The 20,228-nt window shown below is 30.8% G+C and overlaps 1 protein-coding gene and 1 long non-coding RNA gene across 2 annotated transcripts; both read right to left on the bottom strand.

Annotated features, from left to right (window-relative positions):
- Positions 1-1,516: 1,516 nt before the first annotated feature.
- On the bottom strand, positions 1,517-3,571 carry LOC133778415 (uncharacterized). Its single transcript, XM_062218330.1, has 2 exons — positions 2,850-3,571; positions 1,517-2,315 (listed from the first exon to the last, which is right to left on the bottom strand). Exons 1-2 carry the CDS (start codon positions 3,146-3,148, stop codon positions 1,712-1,714), a joined length of 903 nt encoding a protein of 300 aa, XP_062074314.1. The 5' UTR covers positions 3,149-3,571; the 3' UTR covers positions 1,517-1,711.
- Positions 3,572-17,178: 13,607 nt separating this feature from the next.
- Positions 17,179-18,917, bottom strand: LOC133834068 (uncharacterized). The gene is made up of 4 exons (XR_009893298.1): positions 18,753-18,917; positions 18,598-18,672; positions 18,068-18,129; positions 17,179-17,349 (listed from the first exon to the last, which is right to left on the bottom strand). It is a non-coding gene; the product is annotated as an uncharacterized LOC133834068 (long non-coding RNA).
- Between the last annotated feature and the right edge of the window lie 1,311 nt (positions 18,918-20,228).

Genomic DNA, 20,228 nt, shown 5'->3' with positions numbered 1-20,228 from the left:
ACATGATCCAAAAAGTCATTTGTCAAACCACATGATCCAAACAATTAATTAGACACAGGATCCAAAAATATATAGACCCTTCTAAATACAATATTTATGAATTTTGTGATATAGATATAATATACTTAATAAATATTTAATTTCTATATTTGAGAATATCATTAGAGTATCAACTAAAGGGAATCTCACAAATATTCAAGCAACACCAATAAGTAAAGCAATGATAAAGTATGAAACGTAGAAAAATAATTGATTGATTAGTGATAGTTAGTTGTGTGCTTGATTTGAATGTTTTAAGAATGGGAAGAAATGATAGTGAGTGAGATGAAATCTCTTAAAACTTACAGTGAGTAGGAGTATTTATTCGTTCGGTTTGGTGAATTTTTAATCTGTTAAAACTTATAATCAAATTGATACTTAGTAACTCATAAACCACTCAATAAAACAAAATTGGACCTAACCAACTATCTGTTAATGCGGATTTCGCTAAAAAAAAAATTTCTTAAACAAAATTTTTTTTTCACTAATTTTTTTTTATTTTCTCTATTTCCACTCTTAATAATTATTGATTTAGTTTTTTTTAATTTAGTTTAAATTTTATATAATATAAAATCAATAATTATATAAATATATATTAAAAAAGAAGTTCAACAAATCTTTAATTGAATGGGTTGAGTTATATTAAGCATGTTGAAAAAAAATTTAACCCATCCAATATAATAGTCGGACGATTTGAAATGAAGTTCTAGTTATTCGGGTTGCATTTTTCGTTAAGCTTTTCGGGTTAGTTTGGGCAGATTTTCGAGTTGCATTTTCGGATTAGTTTAGGAAAGTTCTGCGGGTTGCAATAAAATTTTAATAGGAGAGTAGGAGATTTTAGATACCCGTTAAACTAAATGTAAATTCGCCAATGACCAATGACTGCACCTAAACATTAACTTTAGATAATTTTGTTGTATAAAATAAAAATTAGAGTTCAAGTGTATCATTTGCAAAAAGAATAGAGATTTTTGTCGCAAATTTCTCTAAGTGGCCAAAAGGAAAAGAGGAAACTTGTTTAGAAAGTTCATTAAGTGCATTACTATAAACATGTGCTTCTACATTTTTATACGAAAAGGATGCATTTTAATTCAAGTGCAACTAACATGTAGAGAAGGAAATAACTTAATTGGACAAGGCACAAGCCCTTTGCTTGTAGATGTAGAGTTAGCAGCTTTCTTGAAGAAGAAGAAGTAGAAAAATGTGATCTTTTGTTTTTCGTCGTCAAGTTTAAAATGATATTTTGACCTCTTACAGTGTCTGTTGATCTAATTTAGAGTGAGTGATAGAAATCCACACTGACTATAGTAGGAATCATCAGCTGTAGATCAACTATAATTTTTCAACGCCCTTTTGTAATTAAACATCAGCAATAAGACATTAAAGAGAAAAGACCAGTTATGGAAGTCAGATTTTCACTCAGCAAAATGATATGAGAAACTAACTGAAAATGGGACAATTCAGCAAAGATAACATAGACACAGCAAATCTTAAATTTATAGAATTCATAAAGGTTACAAAACGCAATAATCTAAAATTTATGTACAACTTAAGTGACTCATTCTCTGATTCTCATTTCTATCTAAACTATAAATTGTCAAATCTCATCAAAATACCAAAGAATTTCAAATCTTCTATCCTGAGTAATTAAGCAGTGCCTAGATTGTCACACTTACAAAAAGAAAGGAATTGGCAGATTAGCAATGTCTTGGTTCTTACCCTGATCTTTGCTATCAGCAAATTCCTTTAAAGTAGTCCATGATTTTTTCCTTCTTTTGCTTGACACGCCTATAGATTTTTCTGCATTTGCAGGGTTAGAACTGTTTTCAGGTTCAGATGGTTTCTTATTCGTTGATCTGTTTCTCTTTCTCTTCTTCGCTTCCAACAGAGTGGTTACAGTTTTCACCATTGGTGTTGCAGGACTGTCACTAATAGGAAGCTCTCCAGATGTTGCCGGTAATGGCGGTAAAGCTGGCTCATCCATTTTCTTAGCCTCATCTTTACCTCCACTAGCCTTCTCTAAGATGGCAGGCCTATGGGAATTTGATTTAGCAGGTGTTGCTTTTTCAGTGGTTTTGATCTTAGATGGGCAAATCTGTTTCAGATGTCCTTTTGGGGTACCTCCCATCAAATTCCTATGTGAACAGAAGTGGCAAGTATGGACCACGATGTTCTTAGATGAAGTAAAATTGTTCTTACTTCTTCGCCGCGCCTTTGCATAATTTTTCTCAATTCTAATTGTGCAGTTGAAGCCTGGCTGAAGAATTGTTTCACATCTGCAAACCAAAAAGTTGTTTAGTTCAAATATCTAATCCTTATACAAAAATTTAAAGCTAAACCAACTAATCATAAGTGTTACCCTTAACAAGAATGAATAAGCAAAATTTACCAACATTTTGCTCATAAAGTTATATGATGTTGTATAACATGTGTAAATATCGGCCTCACAATACAATAAAAATAGTTTTTTTTTTTATACTATTTCATGTGGAGTGAACAGCTTATAAGAGATATCTTCATCTAACCCTATTCACATTTCAATTGTTTATGCTATAATGATACACCTAAGCAAATGAATGAAAGGTTCACATTCAGCTCATTTATCATGATTAAACAATAAACCCTTGAATCTATCTTCAGAATAAGTGAAGAACTCACAAATTACTATGAAGTTGTACAACATTACTATGCTGATATATCGTTAACAAGGGACACAATGTATGAATTTTTAAAATATTCAACTGCAGGGTTTATGGGTCAACTCCTATTAATCAAAATCAATATGAATAAGGCTCGAACTCAAAACAAACCTCCGGCAAGAAAACAGAGAAGGGTCAGGAGAAACACCCAAAGACTCCCCAACAGAGGCCAATCTTTGGCCGAAGAACGCAGCAAAAGAAGGCACAGAAACAGAAGACTCCCCACCAACCCAAACCGCAAGCTTCTTCAAGTGCTCGACCTTCAATAAATGCTTGACGTTGGCAGAGGAGCCTCCTTTCTTCTGGTGCCGCTTTTTCCCTGTTGTTTCTTCTCTGAGCGATATGGTATTGTTGGACCCAAACGATGAATTAGGTGCCCTTCTGGTCCCAGCCCCACCTCTCTTCCCCATATCTCCTACCCTGGAATGGGTTTCTTTCTTTGGGGAATTTCTTCGAACAGTTGGTGAGATGGGCAATTGGGTTGCAGTTTTTGTAGCGTGAGAAAGCTATGGAGTCTCAAATTTGTAGCTTATAGTAGGAAAAGGCTAAACATTTGTCCTCACCAAGCACACAACAAAATGCAGCAAGCAAATTATAAGAAAACAATTTGATCAAAACAAAAAAATTACAAGAAAACAACAAAACGCAGCAACCAGGGAAAGAAATTTCCCAAAGAAAAAAACAAAACACACTCCGAATGATCCGAAGCTAACAACAGAAAATAATGGAAAAAGAAAAAGAAACTAGAAACGAAAGTCTAACTTGAAGAAGATTGAACAATCCAAACATTTTTTTTTTAATTTCACTAAGACCATTAAAGTCATATTAATCACCAAAAAAATTAAAATAATTATAACAAAATTTCACAAAATCAAATTAAGATTAATTGTTCAAAATTACTCGACATTGTTTATTTTTATAAAATAAAAAGAACGGTTTATTATTTTTGTACGCTTTGTTTTATCTCATCATACGACTGCTTTTTAATAAATTAATTTTTGGAATTAAAATATTGAATTAGATACAATGATTGTGATTTTGTTTTGAGTTGTTGGTTTGGTAAATTATTTGTAATTTTAGTTTAAATTTTTTTTTTATCAAAATTGTGTTAAAAAAATTATTTAAACTATTGTAAAATATACAAAATAATATAATACTAAAAAGATTATACCCAAATAGACATAAACATTATTAAATATAACAAATTTTATACTCATGACAAATATCTATCCTAACTAATTCATATTCCCAATTATTCCTTAACATATCCCTAAAATATTTAACACTCATTAAAATAATTATTAAATGTAATAAAATATTATTTATTAATCATTTTTAAAGTGAGAATACATTATCACATTATAAAATATACCATCTAATTATATATTATAATATGATATTATGTAGTTTTTTATTGCATATTATATATAATAAAAAATTATTTAAGATATTACAATTAGTTCCAAATTGCATATGACACCTATAGATATTATATTGTATGTCAACTCATAACAAATTATTTTAGATACCAATTAATACTAAATTGCATAAGATATCAATAAGTAACATATTGTATACTAGGTCATCATAACAAGTTATTTTGGATACCAATTAGTATACCAAAGTGCATAACAATTAATACACAATTGCATATGATACCAATGAATATCTGATTGCATATTAGCTCATAACAAGTTATTTTGTATATCAATTAGTACCAAATTAGATATGATATCAAAAAGTGTCCGATTGTATACTAGCTACTATAAGATATGTTCAATAAGAAATTAAATATGGTAGCATATATTATTAGATAAGATACTAAACAAAATGGTTTATAAGAAACAAATAAACATTCTATAGGATAATAAATAGTATTATTTTATTAATTATGTAGTAGTATACTACAACAAAAAGTGAATGGAGAAATAGAATAATAATGATTATAAAGTAACTAGTATCTTGTGGTTTGTGAGATTTTTTTTAGGAGCTGAAATAATAAATGATATCAAAATAAAATATAAAATATAAAATACAAAATAGTATCCAAATAAATCAATTCCCAATATTGAAGTAAACATAGAACATTGTTCTTTCTAAATAAAAAAAAATTACTACTTATAAATTGTATAAAAAAACATAGAGCTCAAAAATTAAAATTAGGGATTGAAAACTCTATTTTTTAATATGCCAACTCAATAGTAAAAAGTAAAGAAAAGAAAGAAAAAATTGATTTAGTCATAATTAGCAAAACAATTAATTAAGGAAATACAATTGTTATCCCAAGAAATGGAGATTGATGACGTGGCAATAAATATGACAAATGACAGTACATGATCTGTAAAAGACACATTAAATAGTCAATAAATACATTGACTCCTCAGAGTTGTGATAAAGTGACCCGGTAGACTGATGAAGAGTTTTGACTGCTTTAGAGTGTCACGTCCAAGCCAAGTACATCCGAGGAGCAGTCCAAGTGCCCGGTCAGACCTTGGTCCGATGGAAGGCCAAGGTGAGGTCGGACCTTGGTCCGAGGAGACCCCAAGAGAGTGATCCTAGGAGACCCCAAGAGAGTGGTCCTAGGAGACCCCAAGGATGAGGTCCGAGGAGGAGACCCCAAGGATGTGATCCTAGGAGAGCTAAGGAGAGTGCATCCTAGGAGAGCTAAGGAGAGTGTATCCTATGAGATCCCAAGGGTGTGGTCTGAGGAGAGCTAAGGAGAGTGCATCCTATGAGAGCTGAGGAGAGTGCATCCTAGGAGATCCCAAGGGTGTGGTCCGAGGAGAGACATGGCATGCTAGAGGAGAGTGTCATGTTAGAGGAGAGAAGTGCATGTCCTATCACCATGCACGTCCGACCAACAAATGTTTATCCTACCAACAAGTATATGTCCTACCAGCACTTGCATGAGGGGTCAGTAGGAGATATGGATCGACCAGATAGGGGAGGACTATGTCAAGTTCCCAGAAACGCCTTCAACAAGATACGCGGGAATCTCTCATTCCTCACTCAAAATGAGGAATCTGTTGTATTTTGAATATTTCTTGTAATTTAAATATAATATGAATAATAAAATATCCCGATCCTAGGGGGATATCATTTTAGGATCCCAAGCTTGTAAATAGAGGGTTGATGGGATCAGAAAGGGACTTTTGGGAAATTTTGGGTCTGAGTATTCTAGAGAGAGAAAGTGCTGGCATTTGAAAGAATTCTTGTATTTTTGCAATCTGTACTGAAGAAACTCAGTTGGCTCAGTTCATCTGATCTTGAGTACAGATCTATAATCACAACTCTAAGTGGATTAGGCTATTACCGACTGATCGGGGCTGAACCACTATAAAATTTCTTGTGTTATTTATTTTTCTTGATTAAACTGTCTGTGTCGTTTATATTCTCTTGAAGACTTGTCGTTATTGACGTTCTCATATCGTTGGCTAAAAACACAGTCAACAACAATAAATTCATATTTCTTATTGGGTATATTATACACATAATTGAATTAATAAAATAGTTTCTATTAAAATAGCAGTGAGTATACTAATTAAGGAAATAAAACTTGAATGTTTGTTATTTAAGTTAATAAATATTATAATATAAGTATATTAAAATATCAATGTCAAATTAGTAATTATTTACCATATAAGTTGTGTGAGTATAGATCTAATGGGCTTTTATCATTACACTCTGTTAATTAATAATGTTTTGCAATTAGATAGAGTATTATTGAGTATTTTTTTATTTATCTTTTTTATCAATAATTTTTTTAAGAAAAAACAAACAAAAAACTTGAAATTTTAAAAAGATTTTGTGGAAATGATACAGAGCTGGCAATTGATATTGAATCACCAATTTTCATAGAACAAAGAGAAAACAATTTTGTCGTAAAAAATCTAAACGACATTTGTGGATTTGTAGACTAAATTAGTGGAACCCACTCTACATTTCATTGTGAATTTGTATAACTTTTGGTTAATTCAACAAAATGATAATAATAATAGTGGGAATGTATAAGAAATTATGAAAAATACTTTTTTTTTAAAAAAATAAATATTAAAAATCCATCTGTCAGTGCTGTTTGTGAGTGGACTTGCTTTATTCTTTGTTGTTGGTAATAAGCACTTATTTTGTTCTCTGGAATTTATTTCACCATAATTGTAGCAACTAATAACCATATAATAAATGCTTTTAGTTTAGAGTACCAAAAACATTTTAAATCTAAATTTATGCTTTTCTTTTTTAATGGATAAATATGATTCTAGATAATTTAGAATCTATTGACAAGGAATGAGAGAATTCCTTCCAATCTATTTTTATTTTATTTTTTGGAGAAAAAATATTTATTTTATTTATCTGATAAGTATGCATGTTTAATTAATCTACTGTATCCTTTAAAAAAATATATATATATAATAGGACACGTTGTGCTTGAAAAATACTAAAATAAAATTGAATTTTATTGTGTAAACTTGGTGTGTGTTCCATAATAAATCTCACAGCAAACAAGATAGAGAAATATCTGGTCCGTTTTCAAATAATAATTATCCAAAGTCCCTAAAATAAAGAGACACGTGTACAAATGACGTGGCAAGCATGTGTGGACTTGGCTTCACTCGGTCTTCTTTTGTCCTGGGATTGGCTTCTTCTCAAGTTCTTCTAGTCTAAACTAATCATGGGCCCCACTTCGCTTCTTTTCATTTCTATTTTGGAATTTGGGCAACTTTTTCTCTATCAATTATTAATATAAATATTTTAAAGATATTTTTTACTTTAATCTTATTTTAATAATTTTTTTAAAAATAATATTTCATAATTTACACCTTTAGTTAAAAATTTAAATAAATAATCAAAAAATTTAAATAAATAAACAAAAATTACTTTACAAAAAATTATTAAAATTAGGTCCGAATATAAAATTACTTTAAAAAAATATATTATTTTCAACAATTTCTCTTATACCATGTCCAAAAGAACAATTAGATCATAAAAAATATCTAAAAATTTCACTATTTTTCATATTTAAATCAAAATTGAGCTAATAATAGTACAAAATTTATTTAAATACTTTTGATAAAATGTATTGTTTGGCATAGTCAAAATTTTATTTATCTAAATCTATTTTTTTTTTATTTTAAAAAAAAATGAAAGAAGAAAGATTCTTAACGTGTAGACTAGAGATATATTACTTTCTTCACGTGGTATATTAATTTTTTCTTGGGAAATGGCAACCTTTGACTTGTTGAAAAAGCAAACTAAATTATGAATAATATCGATATTATTGAGAATAATATTGAGTTAATAAAAAGAGTTGTAAACTATTTTGAATTTTGCTGATTTTGAAGTATTTGTCACTGTTCGGCTAGCCTAGTATTACTACTTTTATTCTTCCTTTCCATTTCAAGTTGGTACTATTAGAGAAAGTCATGTTATTATTATTGAATATTGATTTGTATTTATATGATTTTATCCTCAATTAAATAAGTCATGTTATTAGGTGAATTTTATATTCAACAATTGAAATTTCATATAAATAAGTCAACGAGTAATGTTATGTACATATATGTATGAGCAATTAAAAAAATATATTACTTTTAATATGTACAAATTATTTTAATTTTTATGAGTTTTGGTTTTAAGAAATTATAATGATAATCATTCTGGATGCATTTATATATAAAATATGCATTTATTAGTGAAGAATTCCTAGGCTTCAATATTTTTAGTCATATAGATTAAGGATAATTAATGAGAGGTTTATGTGGTTAATTGAAAGTTGAAACTATAAGTTGGCAATGAATAATATTAATTTATGCTATGACCAAAAATTAATATCTCTCATAAAGCTTTAGTTGAATATCTCTCTTTTCCATTATCATTATTATATTTATATAAATATCAATAATATGATTTTTGATTTGTATTCCTTCCAATTTTATTTTTGGGTTAAAAGAATGAAAATTGTATTATATAATAAACCAAAAATAAGAAGTCCAAAGTTGGAATATCAATCCTTCACTTCACCTAACCTTATTTCTCCCTCTCACTATTGAAATATTATTTTAGCTTAAATATTAAAATATGGAATTATTAATCATAAAATTAACTATATTTCTTCTATATAATAACTGTGTAGATAACGGAAATTCTTAGTTATAATAGTTTTTTATTTTTTTAATGTTAAATTTAACGGAATATTTTTATATTTAACAGAATATTATTATACTTAACGGTAGTTTGTAAACACTTAAACTTAAATAAAATAAAATAAATAATTAGAAAAATTAAAATAATATATTTTTGAGATATTTTACAATGATAATTATTTAAAAATAATAAATAATTAAATAAATTAAAATATGACATTTTCATATATTTTACAATGATAATTATTTTAAAATAATAAATAGTTAAATAAATTAAAATAAGATATTTTTGAGATATTTTACAATGATAATTATTTAAAAATAATAAAATCAAATGTTTTATAACTTAAATAAAATTTAATTAAACTTAAATTCACTTAATAGAATAATATCATATTAAACATATAATATAATCTGCTGTCAATTGAGAACAAATTACTTTTAATAAAAAAAACTAGCAAAAAACTTAAATTTAAAATCCACGTATAATATTTAATATTACATTAAACATATAATATATAATCTATTGTTATCACTCTCAAATTTAAAAACTACAACAAACATAAACTTAAATAAAAATAAATAAATTATTTAATTAAAATGAAATATTTATTTAAAATTTATATGACATTAATATAAATTTAATAAAAATAATTAATAAATTCTATAAATAAATCTAAGAAAACTTGACCTTATAAGTTAATTGTATCTAGTAAAATGAAATATATCTAGACATTGACATAGAATTTTTTATGCTGTTATTGTTGAAATTTTTATCTTCTTACCAATAAAATCATTAAAAATAAATTGTAAATGTGCTTTATTTTTCAATGTTCTAGTGTGAATTTCCCATCACATCCCCTCCTTTGGCTATCAACTCTTAGAAGTCAATTGTTGAAGAGAAAGAAAAAAAAAAGTGACAATTATATTATATTATATTTTGTTTGATAAACTATCATAAATCTTTTGAAAAAATTAATAAACTAATTAACAGATATTATAGAAATAAGATCACTAATCATTGCTTGATAAAAAAAAACAGAGAAGACTAATTCGGATCAGTTATATTATTGGGCCTTATCCACACAATATTCAGTCACGGTGACAAAGTTTAGGACCACAATAGTTTATATGATTATTAATGGTATAAACAATTAATATTAATGCGATGAAGTGGAATAATGAAATTAGAGTGTTGGATTCCTTAACTAAAACTGTTTTATGTTTTTAAAATCTATTATTTGTTTTTGGTTTATAAAAGCTATTTTTTTTTTTTAAATAACTAAGAGTGTTTGGCATTATTTTCAGAAGAAGAAAAAAATGATAAAAAAATTGTTTTTATTATTCTCAAATTTTTTTTCTCTATTTTTTCTCACATTACTTTTTAATTATTATTATCTCATATTATTTATTGTCAATTCATTTTTCCTCCCCTCACTTTTTGTTATCTTATTTTTAATCATTTTTTTATTTCACATTAGTTTATCTCATTATTTATTACAAACTTATAAAAGATTTTTGGGCTTGGTGTAAAATAATTCTTAATGGTGTGTGAAAATAAGTAAATGTTTATGTTTTTAATTTTGTAGTAAAATATTACATATTATAAAATATGTCATTTAGCAAATTACTATTTTATTCTAAATATTTTAATATTATGGTATATATATTAGTTTTGTTTAATTAGTTTTTATTTTAAAGTTTTTTTTTTGTTTTTTATAAGTTGTTGGATGATATATCATACCACAAAATACATATACTGAGTTGAAAAATAATATACCAATAAAACTTACAAAATTATTACTAAAAAAATGTATATACTATGCTAACAAAATTATATACTATTATTAAAATGTATACACTATGATACAAAATTATATACTATCATTATGTATAATAAGATAGAAACTAAATATCATAAAAAAAATGATACACAATACCACAAAAAATATATACACTAGTAGTTGTAAAATAATATACTAACAACCTATAAATACTTAAAACAATCAATATAACTTAAAAATAAAAATTAATTAAACAAAACGAATATACATATACCACTATATTAAAGTCATATGATTCTAAAATAATAAAAAAAGAATAGAAAATGACAATTTAGGTGTTCAACAATGTAAAATAGTCATTTCTCTAAAAAAAAATTGTTGGAACTTTCTTTTGTGAATTGTTAAAAATTGAAAAAAAATATAATTGTGTGTGATATGAGAAAAGTCTCACATGGAATTGAAACACTCTTCAAGGAGTGTATATAAGTTGCAAATTCTATGTCTTGGGGTGTGCCCCAAGGGGTACCCAGTTTTGTGCGCATAGGTGAGGACTCACACACTTGACCACCACACGTGCGCCGCTATCTAACCGAAATTTAATGGAAAAACATTTTTAGACGTTTTAGGGGTTTCTTCTGTGTATAAGTTAGATCAAACATTTTTTGAAAAGAGGTGTTTTTTTTCTTCTTGGTTCTACGAATTTTCTCAAAGCATTTTTATAAGGGTGTACAAGAACGATCTTCTCGGTGTAGGGAGGAATCGTACATAGGCTGTTTTATCTGGGGACGGCGTGGTTGATAGATTGCCGTGCACACTTAGGACAAAGCCGCGAAACGTCTTAAAGAGAGCGACTTTGTCCGCGACTCAGCCATAAAATTTTGATCGGTAATTTCGTTCCATTTTTATTTTTCTATTGAGGAATATAAAAAATTAAACGAGGACATTAGGTTCTTGATGCCATTGTTTGAGGCCATTTTCTATAATTTCTCAATATTTTTTTCTGTGTAAATATACTTATTAATTTTTTTATTTAAAATTTAAAAAAACTATTTTTAAAAAGCATTAACCAAACACTTTTTATTTTTAGAACTACAAACTACAAAACTATTTTCTATTTTCATTTGTGAAAACACAATTTATTTTTTAAAATATGACAAACAAGTACTTAACTACTATTCATTTCCTTCTTCGGTTAAATAAATATATATATATATCATTTTTTTTTACTATCAAATTTATGAACTATGTGCCAAAAATTTTATGCAATACTTCTAATGGCGTGCTTACACAAAATATAACAGGTATAAAATTTGACATTTGATACAAAATATAACAGGTATAAAATTTGACATTTGATACAACAATAAATATATATTTTTTATTTATAATATTACAATTAAACACTAATGAGAGACTTTAATACAATTTATTTATAATATTATCATTATTTTTTCAAATATTTAATTTATTAACTATCATTAATGATAATTAATTTTTATATCAATTTACATATTACAATTTTATTGTGCAGCGTGGCACAATTACAAATATTATATTAAATATAATATTGGTTTATTTTTGTGCTAAATTTAACACAAAAATAAATAAATAATACATTGAAAATAATTTGGAAAAATTTAATGATAATTTATTATTATTATTAACTTTTACAAAGTTCTCCATTATTATTATTGTTATACTTATTTACTAAAAGCTTATTTTGTAAATCTTGGTGTTATCCCAAAATTTGAAAAGGATGATGTGGCAGTAAAATTGACACGTGGCATGGATATGTTGGGTGATCTGGCTTAGCAGTAGCCCAGTGCATCAGTGAAAAATTTGGACTGCTTGAGAGATGCCATGGTCAAGCCAAATACACCCGAGGAGAGTACTTGGGCTGAAGGGTGCTTGGCTCGGACCCTTGTCCGAGAAGCCCAAGTGTTTGGTTCAAACTCAAGTCTAAGGAGCTTAAAGGATGGGTTTGGACTTTGGCTCAAGGGACAAAAGCAGCAGGTCCGATCGGACCTTAGCTTGAGGAGCCCCTGAGTACTTGGCTCGGACCTATCCGAGGAGAGCCTCCCAAGTGTTTGGCTCGGACGTGTCCGAGGTAAGCCTCCCAAGTGTTTGGCTCGAACGTGTCCAAGGTAAGCTTCCCAGGTGGTTGGCTCGGACCTATCCGAGGTAAGCTTTCAAGAAGTTTGGCTCGAACATGTCCGAGGTGAGCCTCCAAGATGGTTGGCTAGGACCAAGTCCGAGGGGAAGTCCCATGCATGCCAAGAGATGGACTTAGATTTTGGCCAAGGAAAGGCCACACACAGTCCGATCGGACCTTAGTTGGAAATGCCAAAGGAAGTTGCCTCGGACCTATCCAAGGTGAGATGCCAAAGGAAGTTGCCTCGGACTTGTCCGAGGTGAGATGCCAAGGAGAGTGGCTCGGACCACCTTGGTCCGAGGAGAAGGCAAAAGGAGATTGGCTCGGACCACCTTGGTCTGAGGAGAAGGCCACACAAGGTCCGATCGGACCTTAGTTGGAGGAGGTTGGCTCGAAGTTATCCGAGGTAAGAAGCCAAGAAGATTGCCCCAGACCTATCCGAGGTGAGAGGCCAAGGAAGTTGGCTCGGACCACCTTGGTCCGAGGAGAGCCAAGCATGCATGACCTTGGTCCGAGGAGAGCCATGCATATATCACCTTGAGCCAAGGAAAGCTTGGAGGAGTATATCTGACCAATACTTGCATGTAATCAACATGCATGTGTTCGACCAGGAGACTACGTCAAAATCCCCGGAACGACTTCAGCAATAATCGGTCTAGGCACCCGGGAATCTCTCATTCCTCACTCAAATTGAGGAATCTGTTGTATTTTAAATATCTCTTGTAATTTAAATATAATATGAATAATAAAATATCCCTATCTAAAAGGGATATCAGTTGAGGATCCCAAGCCTATAAATAGAGGGTTGATGGGATCGTAAAAGGACTTTTTGGCAAATTGAGAATTAATCTGTGTTCTAGAGAGAGAAAATGTATTTTTCTTGAGAGAATCCCTTTTTTGTATTCTGGAATATTTACACTGAAGAAACTCAGTTGACACTGGTTCATCTGATCTTGAGTGTGAATACAGTAATAAAATCTCTAAGTGGATTAGGCTATTACCGACTCTCGGGGCTGAACCACTATAAAATCTCTTGTGTTATTTACTTTCATTGATTAAACTGTCTGTTGTTTACATTCTCTTGAAGGCTTGTCGTTATTGACGTTCTCACGTCGTTGGCTAAAAACACAGTCAACACTTGGCAAACTAATATTCAACTTACTTTTTTGCCACATTAAAAAATCATACTTAGAAAAACAATATAAAAAATTACAAAATTTGGGTTTATAAATTAGATACAATTTGGATTTCGATTCTTGCATGACGTGGGCCGCTGCACGCTACAAAAATGAAGTACTGAGAATTGAAATTAAAAAATATATATATATTTGCGGTTAAAGTATCAAAACTTTAACTTATTTTTATACTTAAGTACATTTTTTTTTTGCAGTGAAAGTACCAAAATGTTACTCTTGCTTACATTTCGGTACTAACCGTTAAGTTTGATTTTTGATCAGTTAATAGCTATGCGTTAGCTAAAAACATGTCCACGTTTTGGAACTTTCACCACCAAAATGAACAAATTTTTTATATTTATGCGTAAGTAAACACAAAGTTTAGGTATTTTAGCCACATTATTTTCTTAATTATTTTTTAGAAGACAAACGTAAGTTTTATGATTTAATTTTAATTTTTAATACATATTTACTTTCTATTTTAATTAAAATAGATTTATAATATATTTTAAAATTTTAAAATCAATTAACATATAGTTTTATACTTTAAACTATATTTTTAATTATTATAGTATTTGAAAAGTGGAGAAACCAAGATAAAAATAAATGATGCTTGATTACGCTAAAAACGTGACATCCAACAACGAAAGTTGTAGTATAAATTGAGAGTTCAAAACATTATTATATTGTTTTTTTAATAGAATCATTTAGTTTCATAACATAATTAAAATATAAAAAATATTTTTTAAATGAAAAAATATATTTAAAATCTATTTTAATTAAAATTAAATTAGTAGTATTAAATAAAAATAAATATTAAATCATAAACTTATTTTTGTCTTCTAAAAAATAAATAAGTGAGATGCGGCTAAAATATCAAAACTTTGTGTTTATTTACGACTAAAATACCTAAACTTTGTATTTACTTACGAATAAATATCAAAACTTTGTTCTTTTGGTGGTGAAAATACCAAAACGTAGATCAACATTTTGTTAGAGAAATGAATATTGTTCCAATGGAATATATGGAAACCAATTACAACTCTATGCTAGAAAATACATCAGACAATGTAATTGATTTAATAAAGTGTTACAACTCAATTGCAAAATATACAAATAAAATAGAAAGATGTAGAAGAAGAAAGATGGATACAACTCAAAACAAAATAGTACTAAATAGAAAAAGATGACGATGAATGTAAGTATAAATATAAAACTCAAAGCATGAAATAATATATGTAAATAAAGACTATTAAAAGAAATAAGAACAAAGAAGTAAGATGTAATGTCCCGGATTCCCTATTATGGTTAATGGCTGGACTAGTAGGCCGGGAGGGCCATAACTGCTTAATTATGCCATTTAAATGTGTTTATGCATGTTTATGAGAATTATATTATAATATAATGTTAAATGCATGCATGTGAGTCCACATTTGCTTACAGGGGTATTATGGTAATTTGGCATGTTGATGGTATAATTGTATATTTGTATGTGCGATAATGATATATTGTGAGACCACATTATAATGTGGATTGGTTCGAGTATTTCGACATGAGACGATCTTTAAACGTGATTTATCGGTTTGGTCATAACAGGTTTGAGCTCGGGGCTCGGGGTGAGTCTCGGGGTGATATTAATGGTTATAGCGCTACCGGGGATTTTAGGGTAACAGGATATGAACTATTGGTGTTTGAGGATATTGAGATTAGCGGGAATTGGGAAGCGTTAATTATAATTAACGGGTTAAGCGGGAAGTACCAATTTTGCCCTTGGGGTGGCTTTAGAGGCTTAAGATGACACAAGGGGTATTTTGGTCTTTTTGGAAGGATATATATGACTTAAGTGACTTAGAAAGCTGTAGAATAAACAGAGCAAAACAGGGGTTTGCTTCCTCCATACCCGTACATCACCTTCTTCATTTCTCCTTTGAGAGTTTTGAGTTCTTGGTGGGAGTTCAAGCTAGGGAACCTTAAGGGCTGGATTGGAGACTTGATTTGGCTTGTGAGGGAGGTTCAAGACAAGTTTCAAGGTGAGTTTTGGCCATTAAACACAGCTGGTACTCTGTTTTTGTTTATAGTTTTCAATTCATGTTCTTGATGTGGGAAGTATGAATCAAATGAGGTTTTTGGTGTTAGTTGTTTGGGGTTTGGTGTGAGTGAGATAAGGTTGTTGTAAGGGGGTTTAATTACATGTTTGGAGGAGGTTTTATGATGGTTTGAGAGGTTGGTTTGAGAGAAAAACGCACAGGGGGAAAAATCTGGTTTGTGCGTGGGCTAGTTGCTGAACTGGGCTGGATGCCGCGACACAGCTTTTGTGTGTCGCGGCCCATGCGCGTCTGGCAGATGGGGCTTGGGGGCGTGCCGCGGCACGGCTTTTTGGGGCCGCGGCCCATAGGGCCAAATTTTGCTAAAAATGGTTCTTAGCTTAGGGATTCAAACCATAGGCCTCGGGGTTGGACCTAGTACCCGGTTGGGTAGTATTTGAGGTCTCGGGGGCTGGGATTTGGTTTGGGAACCCTCAGTTATCATTTTTATTGATGAATCCTATATTTTGGTTATGACCAGGTGACCGTCGAGGAATTTAAAGGTTGATCGTTCTCAGGGGTCGTTCATATAATTATTCTCACTCGAACCAGAGGTAAGAAAACGGTGTTTGAATACAGTTGCACCCTGTATAGGTATATGACATGCGTGGTTTGATACTTGAGCCATGTTGGTTGATATATGTGGACATGGATTGCATATTAAATGCTATTGAACGCTGATTACCTGCTTGAGACACTGACTAGTCAGGGACCGACTCTAAAGTCGAGAATCATGCATTGAATGGCTCTATAGCATTAATGCCAGACCGACCCTAGGGTCGAGAAACTTACAAGCGCTTGCCTGGCGTATAACCAGATGAATATAGCCAAGGTATATGACCCCAGTGACTGTTTGTCACATGGCTAAGGGACGTTGTCCATAGTTTCGACTCCAGGGTCGTGAGGAAGGTTATGTTGGTGACTAAACACCATACACCTGTAACACCCTCACTTATTTTAGTTAAAACCATATTTGAGGTGTTACGTTTTAAAACTATATCATAATTTATTTATGCGGAAGTCTGGACATTTTTTTTTTAAAACTTGAAAACTTATTTCACATTATTTACATTAAACATAAAGTGTGTCTCAAACATATTATACATAAGTATTAAATAACCCAATTTATTTTCAAAACATAACTTCACACTTTATTACAAACATCTCACTGATAACTGAAATAACCCACAAAAAGGTCGATGTGTTCATATGTACAAATCAGGGTCAGGACCATGCTTCAGTTCTCTTCATATCATTCACATATTTCTTTCTCTACCTGCAACACAAGACAACTGTGAGCCTAAAGCTCAGTAAGCAAAGTAATGCATGCAATGCTAATGATTACCCAATATCAATGGACATATACAACTTCTTTTTAAATTTTGGGCCCCTTAATATTGTGCACACTGTTTGAATTGGTCAATGCCTGCAGGGCTTGTTACACATATAATACAAAATCCCATGGGTTCTCCTCCGGCTAGCCTTCACCACAGTAGGGCACATTAAAAACCTTATTCCATCGTTGCCCCGCCGGGCTCAAGAGTTAAGGCGGCCACACACTGTGGTGTCAATACATATAACAATAACTCATATGGAGGAGAAATAAAAACGGAAACATGGCAAACAATATAATTGGTTCACTAAAACCTAGCCCAAATTATTGGGCAGCCACTATAAGCCTACTATAGGCCTCCGTTTACACTTATTAACACTTTCATTTGCCTTTTCAAAACAGTGGCACTGAACTTAAACTTCTTATAACAACTTTCTTTTATGTTGCACAAAACTTGCAAAGGCATCATATAATTAATCATCATAATATCATGCATGGTCTTATATCATATAATAATTTACCATATCACTATTATGCCATGCATACAAATTTATGATGAAGTCTCACTGTATGTTAATACCACTTACTCACAAAATATTCATATAATGCATACTTTCACATAATACATAATTCTTGTGTTGCAGTTGAGTACTTTACTTACCTTTTGTCCAAAATATAGTTCACCGTGTAACAAGTGGTGTCTTAGGTATTGATGTGCTTATCCTGACAATGGCATGGATTTCTCATCATAATGAAGGCAGTAAGACATTGAACTCTCATTTAAAAATACCCATAAAACATCATATTAAATTTCATACCCAAAACATGCCTAAAATGCCTTAAACCACCTAGATCGAGCATTAGATTTATCTTAGACATTTGGAGAAATTTTGACAGAGTTTCCCCTTAATTTTAGCTATCCTCAAATATCAAAATCAACCAATAATCAACATCAAATAACCTTGCATAACCATATATCCCAAATACCAACATGATTCATCATAATGTTATCATATACCGATTTTGATAAAATTCTTATCTCCTAGATCAACACCCAAATTAAATGAGTCTCCACATATATTCAAACATTTATAAACATATATACTCTCTTATAAACTCAATCAAATAACCAAAAATCATCTTGTACTCCAAGAACCCCAAAAACCTCATAAAACACAAAATTTCACTTACCGAGCAACTTTTCGGCGAAGACAATCTCTTCAAGCTTTTCTAAACCTCAAACCACTTGGAAACCCCAAGAAATATCTTAAAAAGGATAAAACACCATATATAAGCTCTCAGAAAAATTCAAAAACATAGTTTAACTTCCAAGTACAAGAACTTACCATAAAAAGGCTAGAACTAAGCTTAATCTACTTCTTTGGCTTTGCTTTCACTTGGATCTCCTTAGAATTTCTTCAAACTAGCCAAGAAATGGTTTTTGGTTTTCTTTTCTCTCTGTTTTTCAGAATAATGGTCGTGCAAAGTGATAAGGTTTGATGAAAATTCCTTATTTTCAATGATTTAGCCTTATTGTATCAAAATTTGACACCTTTCATCTCATCATTTCACCTTTTGACTTATGACAACCTTATCACTTCAATAATTTCGACTTAATCATCTGCTAGGCCTATTATCCTTATGTGTAAAACACTCACACCAAACCTTAGGTCCACATGACTTCATACCCAATAGTTATGCTTACCCGATCGAGCGTAGCGCACTTATGCTAAGCTCGTTTTGACTTTGCATCAATACCACTGATTATGTATACCTCCCATCAAGAATTGATCTAATGGTTCTAAAACCATTTTTACATCATCAATGAGACCTTAATCATACCTCGATTACATTTGGTAAATCCATAAATACTCAATTTTACACCGAAATACTAGTAATCGACATTGTACTATTTTTCATACTTAACCTATTTTGCCTTCTATATCTCACTTTCATTACTTAATTCCATGCCTTGTCCATATTTTTCATACTTTCTTATAGCTTGAGCACATCAAACACCCATAAAAGACAACTCAAATGCTACAAGGTTAATAATATTGAGCATACATATAGACATCACATACACAACTTTTATACTTATACATGAAAACACTTATAAGAATATGCATATGCTCAAATTATACATATTGTATGATATGTAATGCAATGTAATCATGTGATTATTGGCTATATTATATCAAAATAATGTGGGTGCTACAACACCTGTCCTAAACAACCTATGAAAGATTCATTTCTCAGTTAAGCCCTGGTGACCCTATCGTCACATGGCTAGAGGGAGCGATGCTCATTATTGTGACTTTTGGCTATTGTCACCTATTTGTTGGACTGATAGTCCTGAATGGTTATTATGATCGTTGTTGATATTATATCATGCTTTATTGTGTTTTCTTGCTGGGCCTTGGCTCATGGGTGCTATGTGGTGCAGGTAAGGGAAAGGAAAAGATTGGCCAGCCTTGAGTGGAGAGCTTGGGCGATGTAATGTACATACAGGGCCGCTTGACTGCCACGGTCAAGGAGTTCTCAGAGGGACTAGGGGTTTACCCTATTTTTGCCGCTTAGGCCGGCGGGGATTGTATATTTGGAACTGTAGCAACTCTTTTGTAACATGAACTACTTGTAAACATTTTAAAAAGACTCATGAGCAGTTTATTTACTTAATGAAAAATGCCTTTGCCTTTTTACTGGTTTTATACCTTAACCTGTTAATGACACTTAGATCACGTTTTTAACCAAAGGACTCGGGTAGCGGGTCAAATTTCCGGTTCACCGTAACTGTTCTGGGGTAACCAGGGCGTTACATA

The sequence above is a fragment of the Humulus lupulus genome, chromosome 5, assembly GCF_963169125.1.
Source record: "Humulus lupulus chromosome 5, drHumLupu1.1, whole genome shotgun sequence".
NCBI lineage: Eukaryota > Viridiplantae > Streptophyta > Magnoliopsida > Rosales > Cannabaceae > Humulus > Humulus lupulus.
Note: the sequence above shows the minus strand (reverse complement) of the source record. Positions and strands in the feature narration are given on the sequence as shown.

Excerpts from the sequence above, each read along its gene's own strand:
- LOC133778415 (XM_062218330.1), bottom strand. The coding sequence starts at position 3,148 with ATGGGGAAGAGAGGTGGGGCTGGGACCAGAAGGGCACCTAATTCATCG. Across the intron at positions 2,316-2,849 it reads TCTCTGTTTTCTTGCCGGAG|ATGTGAAACAATTCTTCAGC; the intron begins GTTTGTTTTGAG and ends TTTGGTTTGCAG.